The 9320-nt window shown below is 35.3% G+C and overlaps 1 protein-coding gene across 2 annotated transcripts in view; it reads right to left on the bottom strand.

The window, feature by feature from the left end:
* Nucleotides 1-355: 355 nt before the first annotated feature.
* LOC149539795 (dihydrolipoyllysine-residue acetyltransferase component 2 of pyruvate dehydrogenase complex, mitochondrial-like) overlaps nucleotides 356-9320 on the bottom strand; it is a 28160-nt gene continuing 19195 nt past the window's right edge. For both annotated transcript variants that reach the window (XM_089800981.1, XM_089800982.1), the window contains exons 13-18: nucleotides 2300-2367; nucleotides 2012-2078; nucleotides 1788-1883; nucleotides 1588-1690; nucleotides 1301-1396; nucleotides 356-790 (exon numbers count right to left, since the gene is read on the bottom strand). In XM_089800981.1, coding sequence (XP_089657107.1) covers nucleotides 720-790; nucleotides 1301-1396; nucleotides 1588-1690; nucleotides 1788-1883; nucleotides 2012-2078; nucleotides 2300-2367 — 501 coding nt within the window. In that variant the 3' untranslated portion in view covers nucleotides 356-719. The remainder of the gene's footprint in view (nucleotides 791-1300; nucleotides 1397-1587; nucleotides 1691-1787; nucleotides 1884-2011; nucleotides 2079-2299; nucleotides 2368-9320) is intronic.

Here is a 9320-nt window from a genome sequence, read left to right as displayed (position 1 = left end):
CATTTTCAACGACCAATATGACATTTAATTCAGACAAATTTTCGCATCTTATAACAGTGGCTTGAAAATAACGAAAAAATATTTTCAGATTGACTGATGACTTAGAGTAGATCACATGACTAGAGAGATTAGCCAGAATATAAACATGGGTTCATGATCAACAGAGTAAACCTGTTGACCAAAAGAATAACACAGTAGCATTCATGTGTTATTGTTCTAAGGAAAAATAAATTTCAAGTTCAAGAAATAATTACTTAATGTGGAAAACTTCACCTGCAATTTTATGTGTAAATGATTCTTTTTTCTAAATATGCCCATAATACCCATGAAAACAAGTCACAAACACATTGTGATATGAACATGAATTTAAGCACACATTTGAAATTGAACAAAATTGTCAGCCCAAATTGCGAAGAGCCTCAATTGTACCCATTTTGAATAGCCTCCCGGCGAAAAATCATGAATAAGTTCCTTCTGCATCTTTACAGAAGCTGCAAAATGACCCAGCCTTTCCTGTGAGAGTGACATCTCACTCACCCTGAATTATTCAAGACAGTAAATCCCACCTTGTAAACTAAAGTACCCTTCTAAACGGAATGCTTTAGAAAAATGTTGCAAAGATTGCTTTCTGTCACGTAAAAAATGACTTCAATACAACTTTGACCAAATCTGTTGCTTCAACAAACGCAAATCTAGTTCCATCTCCTTCAAACACCGGTTTAGAGTAGCATTGTCATAGGATCCTCAATATATCCTTTAAATGCCCCAAGCCATTGAGCGCCAATTGCACCTGATAAATGCAAATAATTATAAAAATGAACAGAAAAATTAAAATAAAACACAAGTTAATAATATATAGGAAAATTGCACTGCTCACAAAGAAAGTGGAAGATGAAAAATAACAGTAAGATTTTTACAGGCACTTGGAGACCGGGGTTAACATGCCGATACATGGACGGGAACAGCATTCAAATCAGGGTGCAGAAGTAAAAAGTTATATACAAATACAATCACCATGTTTTGCCTCACCCAGGGATTCTGACTTCCCTTGTGGATAGGTGTTGTCTGCTAATAGTGGGAATGGAAATAAAGACATGATCGTCATCTCTTTACTGGATTTTCCTGTTGGCTATGCTTCTACGCCTTTGCTATGGCCCATTGATATTTCTATAATACCTAACTTGTCTTAAAAATTGCAATCTATTGGTTTTTACCCGTGGCAATTTGCAAGTTTTTATTCAATAAACTTTTCTGAATAATATTCTGGCAGAAGTCAAACAAGGATTACATTTATACTTACCATCAATTACTCGGTGATCACAGCTAAGTGTAACTGACATGAATGAACCAACATCAAATTGTTCATCAGCCAATCCTGGGATAAGTCGTTTCTCGGCTGCTCAAACATATAAGGGTTCAATCAGCAGTCAATTTACCTCATACAAAGTCAAAATTTAAAATTACAAAATTTAGCTGCTCTTGTCGGAAAACAATGATTTAAGTTTGAGTCATAGTTGTCAGTTTATCTTATCTTCAGTTGTCCCATCTGAATTATAACAATATAGAAAATGCTCAAAATAATTTTACCTGAACCCACAGCCAAAATTCCTGCCTGTGGAGGATTGATGATAGCACAAAATTGTTTTATTCCAAATGGGCCTCCCAAATTTGATACTGTGAACGTGCCACCCTGCATGGTCAGCATTATTAGACACTCATTGTATTCAGCTCTAGGTCATCACAGTTGTATAGTTCCTTCAGTAATTGTAACTAAATTGAAACACTACCTCATAATCAGCTGGCTTCAAAGCGTTATCTTTTGCCTTCTGTGCCAAATGCTTCACATCCTCTGCAATCAGGGACAAACCCTTCTTATCTGCGTCCTGTAAATAAAATTCTATTACAAATTCTGCAAAATTCTAAATTAAAAGTTAAAAATTCTAGTTAATGAAGGTACTAATGTATGTGAATAAATTAGAATTGAAGTATAATGAGACACTTGATTTCATACTTTAACAACTGGGACAAACAAACCATTATCTGTTTGTACTGCAATGCTGATGTTTATGTTATTATACCTGCAAACAGAAATGAATATTTCAATTAGAAGTACCCTAGCTGTTAAATCAGAACTAGAGACCATCAAAAGTAAACATGTGCTGTTATCTTTTAAAGCAATAATCCACAAACTGTCAAATTTGCTAACCGTATCTGGTAATCAGAACAAATGACCATGAAAAGCAGACATGGTCTGTTCTCTTTGTAAAACAGTAAAATGTCAATGGTCAAAGATGCTTACTGTCGAATAAATTCATCTGTCCATGAGCTATTGCACTGGGGAACCTTGCGAAGAGCTAATGCAGCCGCCTGTCGAAGGCATGTGTTTGATTAAATAACTATCACACTTTATTTTTGTATAAATGTGACTATGTTAGCATCTAAGGTAAATGTAGAATCTGAATCAAGCAGAGAGGTAACTACAATATAAATAATTTTCCTTTACAGAGAAAGGAAGAAATGTTCCAAAGATGAGCTTCAATATGTGAGAATCGTCTCCACAGTGTTGTGCAGTGAGAAATGAGATCTATTTAAAAGTGAGAAACTTGGTGAAAATTGGCCCGTTAATATCCTGATAAGATACTGTTGCCTAGAGGATGTCTCCCTGTTCAGGTAGGGACCTCTTGATGCCCCATATTAATGCTAAGAAAACAATCATAATGTGAAAGTCAGCATTGAATGATACATACAAATTGCAATTAGCAATGAATAGCTATTTCCCTTTTTATGGCAATAAAAAACTTTAAAATTTAAAGTAGACAATAACAAATATAAAGAAAGAGGTCAATTTTAGGTCCAAGCCTGGCCAGCATATCTATTTACCAACGGTAACCCACTCGTAGAATAAGAAATAATTGCTTTACTTTATTTGTGTTTTTGTAACACCTTAGATTTTGACCTTATGACAAGGTTTGTGCATAAATTTGCAATAAGCATTGCCCATTAAATCAAACACAAAGTGAAATGTTCACAACAAACAGTTGTTATCTCACAAATAACATATTTTGGAAAAACTGGCATATGCCATGGAGTTAAAAGACAGTTCCTCCAACAGCTTGTCTTGGTGTATCAGTCAAACACTCAGGTGAAAACATCAGGCTGCATCATGCCACAAATTCAGGTGGATGAATAATGGAATTGAAACGACAACAAAAAAAACCAAACCGATTTCATTTTTCTGTATCTCACCAAATCATTTTTCCAGTATGGTGTCAGAGCAGTGATGTGTTCTGGACCTGAAAACCAAAATTAACTTGTAGTTTAAATAGAATAACACTGACAGAAATAACTGTAAATGTGACTTTTGTTCCACTACTACATGCAAAATCAAACACTCAATGTTCCAGGATGAAACGTCAACTACTCAATCCGCTCTTGATATAAGGTCATCTCATGCTAAGCTTGAAAAGTAAGATCAACTTCAAGGTTTCTTCTATTTGTGGATAATCGCTCAGTACAATTATGTGATTTGCAGTTAGTCACTTTGGGGACTTACACTATTCATTCAATGGATATCAACTGCTTGCACTTCTAAAGATTTGGCTTCACAATGTGCAATGAAAATATAGTTTTTCTCTTTGAACTTCCATTCCAACCTAACCTTGACTTACTTCTACTTCTAATTATGAATGCAAGGAGTCATGGATGACTTGAACTCTCCTAGATGCAGCTTGATCAGTGACTATACCCACCTAGTGCAAGCTTCTAAAGAACACTCGAATGGTTTTCAAATAGTGTAACATGGGGACTTGCACCCCCCTCCCAAACCTCAAAGTACCGGTCCCTGATATGTGCCCGCACCGTGCACTTGAGTACCCAAGTACCCTACCTTTGCCATTTGCAACCATGCCACCACTGGGATGGGTGTTTGAATTTTGATTTTTGAATGTTACTGCTGGGTATGTAATATGATACTACCTTGAATGTTCAATAGTTCTAGTGCATGTTGCAATCTTGCTATGTTCAAGTATTTTAATTTGGTATGTTGTACTGGAAACATCATTTCATAACTAGCATTTCATGTTCTATATGTAAACTATACAACACCCCTCCCCGCCTCCTCCTTCCCTGGCTGTCGTCCCCTGACCGTCCCCCTGTCGTCTTGAAAATGAGGCCCATTTTCCTCGCGTCCCAAAAACTCCTCCTGTAGTCCTAACGTATCCTAGTGCTGGTGTTACATTGTTTTTAAATCAATATTCAGTCTCCAATGATATCAAATGGATGCAAACTAAAGACTGAAACATCAATTGAACTTAAGTGCATTCGATCACTACATAGGGCACTCTTACCAACAGTAAGAGGCTGGCAGATTTGTCAAGTCAATCAAGTAAACATCCACAATGCTTTCATCCCAATAAACTACTTCAACAAGGAACAAAATCTACTATAAGTGAACAATTAAGGAAACCATGAAACACTTCAAAGCAATATTAACTAATTCACCATAAAGAACTAACACTGAATTATCCATTACTTCAAAAGCATCATAGCAACAATTTGATCAATTTTCTCCCTTACCTAGCCTTACTATTATCTACTTCTAGCTCTCTAGCTTCTAACTCCTCTCTAATGAATCTAAACTCTTACAAATGACAAGGCCTTGGCCTTTTATAGATGTCCAATTACAATGGAGGCCCAAGATTGATACAAGATCAAGGGTCGAGATTAATTCTTGCATACCCTAAATAGGATTGCCAATTTTACAACCAATTACATGATAACACCAAATCATGTGCCAATAAGAAAATTGCATTGCCTTTAACAACAATGTAATACCAAGGCTTGGGAATATTCTTAGCACTAAGGATTTCCACCAGCTAAATCTTATCCTCTATAAGAGCCAAGACCACCCTACCTCTCCTCAATATATTATAAATAAATAAAAATAGAATTGAGGAGAAAAAGTGACAGAAATTAGAAATAAAGAATAATATTAATATTCATAAATGGTTTTGGATTGAGATGAGATTAAAATTTGCCTTGACTTTGCAAAATGACTGGTTTTAAATTGGGATAAATTTTGTTTATTATTGATGTGATTTTTATTTCCATATTTTCTTCACGAACTTAGTGTTTTTCTCCTTTGTTTTGCATGGGTATTCAAGAAGAATGGATGAATTGAAATTCATTCTTGGGAACATCTTAGAAAATCAGAGCATTGTTGGTGCACATACTCTCCATCGTCACATCAACAAAAATCGGTGCTAGAAGGAGAAGCTAGAGAACAAGATGATGATCAAAACCTCAAAACCTCAAGTAGATGCTACAAGAAGATGGCTCAAGCCCAAGGACTCGAGTGAGAAGGATGGATTCATGTTTAAACTATCAACCCATAAATTCAAATTGAAATCAAGAGGAAATTCAAGGAAGCACATAAGATCCAGCTACATAAGGACATATTCAAGAAAAACAAAGGAAGATCAAGTTCACAAGTTCACGAAGATACAGGTTATTCAAGTCAATTTCATAAGAAAATTTTGAACGATAAAGAAATCTCAAACATTAAGAGATATTTATGCAATTTTAACAAACATCTTCTACAGGCCAAAACTCCAAGCATAGAATGAGGATGATGAGGTGGCGATTATTTGCCTCCTCCAAGTAGAAAATTTCAGTTTCAAGCACAATCAATCAAAAAATGCAAGTGTCCTATTTTCTCATTGGTTGGGAAAATCATTGTAATTTTCTTATTGGCCCATGAATTGGTGGCTTCAAGTAATTGGTTGAAAATTTGGCAACCCTAATTAGAGTTTGTGGGAAGAAATCTCGGCCCTTGATCTTGAATCAATCTTGGCCCTTCATTGTAATGGAACTACTATAAAAAGGTCAAGGCCTCCTCATTTGTAATTCATTAGATTAGCTTAAAGACTAGAAGTAGTAGAGAGCTAGGAGATTAGAGTAGGCTAGCTATAGGAAAGAATTGATGAAGTTGTTACTATAATGCTTCTTAAAGTAATTGATAATTCATTGTTAGTTCTTCATGGTGGATTACTTAATATTGCTTTGTAGCATTACATGATTTCCTCAATCTTTCACTTGGAGTAGTGAATTTTTCATGTTGAATTAGTTTAGTTGAATGGAAGTTGTTGTGGATGTTCACTTGTTTGACTCAAACAAATCCGGGCCACTAGCCTCTTGTTGATGGTAAGGGTGCACTTTGTGTGATAAGTCAATAATTGAATGCACTTAACTTCAACTGATATCCAATCTTTAGTTTGCATCCATTTGATGGGATTGGAGAGATGTTGATTTGAAAACCATTTCAATGTTTCTTAGAAGCTTGCATTGGGTGGGTGGAGCTGTTGGTGAGATTACGCCTAGTAGAGTCCACGTCATCCATAATTCCTTGCATTCATAGTTAGAAGTAGAAGCAAATATAGAAGTTATAAGTTTAAGTTGGAGTTGAAGAGGAAAACTTGAACTATATTTCCGTTGCACGTTGTAGAGCCAAATCTTTAGAAGTGCAATAGTTGCTAGTCATTGAATAAATAGCATAAGTCCCGTTGTGATATCTAGCAAGCTTAGCATGAGAGATGACCTTATATCAAGAGACGGTGTTTCTCTTTGAAACATTAAGTATTTGATTCTGCATGTTCAAGTGGAACAAAACTTACATCAACATTACCCAGTACGAGGACATCCCAAGGACTGGTACTTCAGGGTTTGGAGGGGGATGGAGATTTCATTGTTTAACAACCAATGAGAGAATTGGACAATTGGCATCTTTTGATTGATTGTGCTTGAATCTGGAATTTTTTGATAAGAGGAGACAACTAATTGCCACCTAATCATCCCCATCATGTAGTTTTATTTTATCGTTTGATGAAGAGAAAATATCTCTTGATACTCAGCATTGTCCAGTTTTCAAATTTGATTAACTCTTTCGAAACTATTGATCTCTTGAGGATGATTGTGACAATTCATATTCCCAAATTGCTTCATCTTTTGTACCTTCTCCATCCTCTAAATGTTTTTCTTCATAGCCTTGACTTGATCTGCAACTTGAATCTTTAGAGTTGATCCAATTCTTGATTCCTCTTGAAGATGTCTTTAAGTGATAGGATCTCTCACAATAAACTTGGATTTACGAAGGAAATCCAAGTTGATGAAATTCCCCTCAGTTGTGAATTTTGATTTTTCTTAAACCATCTTGATCTCGACCTTGAACTTTCCTTTGAAAACTTTTTTTTCTAATTTTGCATCTCCTTCCCATTTTGAGTCCTTTAGCTTGTAGCTTGTACTTGAGACTTTCAAGTTCTTAAGTTTGATCCTACCAACATCTCTTAGAATGTTAGCCTCTCCTTCAATGAAATTAACCTTGCACATCAAACGGAGGAAAATGCATTAAGGTTACAAAATGATGATAAGAGACAACACAAAGAAACTTAGAATCATCATGAAATACAACTCCTACATTCCCTCACTCGTATCATTGTGAATTGTCATTTAGACTTTGGAGTTCAAAATTTTTTATTATTGAATTTGAAACTAATAAGTTAGACTCGTTAAATATCTTGAATGCCTTAGTGAATTTTACTTCCCAAGTTTGAAAAAACTGAATGTGAAATTTCCTCTAAGAAAATTTTTTAAAAGTTCTAAAGTTGATGTTGCATCAATTGGACATAATTCACTTCTTTCAAAGTAAGAATTCAAATTAACACATTTTATCCAATTTATTTAACCTTCCTTTTTACATTTATGGACTTGAAAGAATAAAATTGGAGCTTAGTTTTAATTGTATTTGTTTTCAATTTATAATGAAGACTTGTTAGTTTGCTTTCACTAGTTCCCAAACTTAAGTTGAAGCATTATGTACTGAAGGAAACTAGACTTGTGCAATTCAATGTTGGAGTAAAAGGAAGGAGATCAAATTGGAAAACAATCACATTATGATAAACTCGGATACAAACTTCGCACTACCCCCAACTTTGTAGCCTTCTCCAACACTGTACTCATAATATACACCTTCAGACTTGTAGATTCTCTGCCACCTAAATTGGAATATCACTGTCAATGTTAGAGAGATACACCACTCCCTATAAACTATTATCGCAGATAATAGTAGAGGCAAACACGCTTTGATGGGAATCGAAATGAATTTCACCAACTTCCTCATATAGGTTGTGACTCTCCCATCATGAAGATATAAATAGGAGGGAGAGTCATTTGTTGAATCATAAGGAAGGTAACCACAGTAAGTTTTGCTCTCAGAAATAAGACAAAAGGGGAGAATAGGAATTTTCAATTAAGGAAGGGAAAAGTATACTGAATTATTCAGGCCACCCACAGAGAAATATATCAAATAAAGAACACAATCAGATCATCATAAGCAAGCATAGGATAGTGGATTCAATCATATCTGTAATCTGTGACCTCTGCTACAAAGGTACCCCTGAGTCTGCCACCTGATAAGCTTCCAAACCACGGTAGTATGCAATAACTACTTCACTAAACTCATATAAATGTTGAATTATTTATGCATTGCATGTAACTGCATTACATTACAATCAAACTATGTATTATATTATGAGTGCATTATATCTATGTTGGACTGTTCATGCATCTAAATACGAATAAACTGCACACTGTCCCCTTAAATCATTATCAGATCTACATTAATTACATACAGATCATGCTTTGCAGACTTTATCTACAATATAATTTATGACGTAAAAGCATATTTTCCAGCATAATTTAATTAACCATAGGAATGGTAAATAATTGCAATAAGGGGGAATAGTGAGCCCACGCTAGGGACACCATCTCATGAAGCATGAGGCCAAGAGGGATAAGAGATTCCAATGTTAGGCCTAGGATGATGGGCACCCTGTTGTAATCCTTCCACCATCTCATATTGGAGAATCATTGTGATATCTAAAGAGAGATTACTTAACCATATGAGATGAGTAAGATAGAGCGATGGAGGGGATAGTGTAAGGTTTCGTTAGATACACTAACCCCATGAAGCATGATGAGTGATATAAGAAAGACATGATGAGGTGCCATCATTGTCTCTGCCCTAGGTCCAAAAGCAGAAACTCCATTGGCACCATGCTATGAGAGTTAAGTGTGATAAGTATGTTTCTTCCATAATCCTAAATATGCATTATATTGTTACCTAGTCTCTAGGTTAGGATTGTATATCTCTCTGCATTATCAATTTGTAAAGCTTAAGGCAGATTATATTACACTAATAATATAATTAGTTTGTATATGTGTATGCACGTCTTCCTCATCTGGTGATTGCAAGACTTATATTCAAA

Source organism: Cupressus sempervirens, chromosome 9 (assembly GCF_028749045.1).
Source record: "Cupressus sempervirens isolate cs-2001-9-10 chromosome 9, ASM2874904v1, whole genome shotgun sequence".
NCBI classification, from domain to species: domain Eukaryota; kingdom Viridiplantae; phylum Streptophyta; class Pinopsida; order Cupressales; family Cupressaceae; genus Cupressus; species Cupressus sempervirens.
This window is presented reverse-complemented; position numbering and strand designations above follow the sequence as displayed.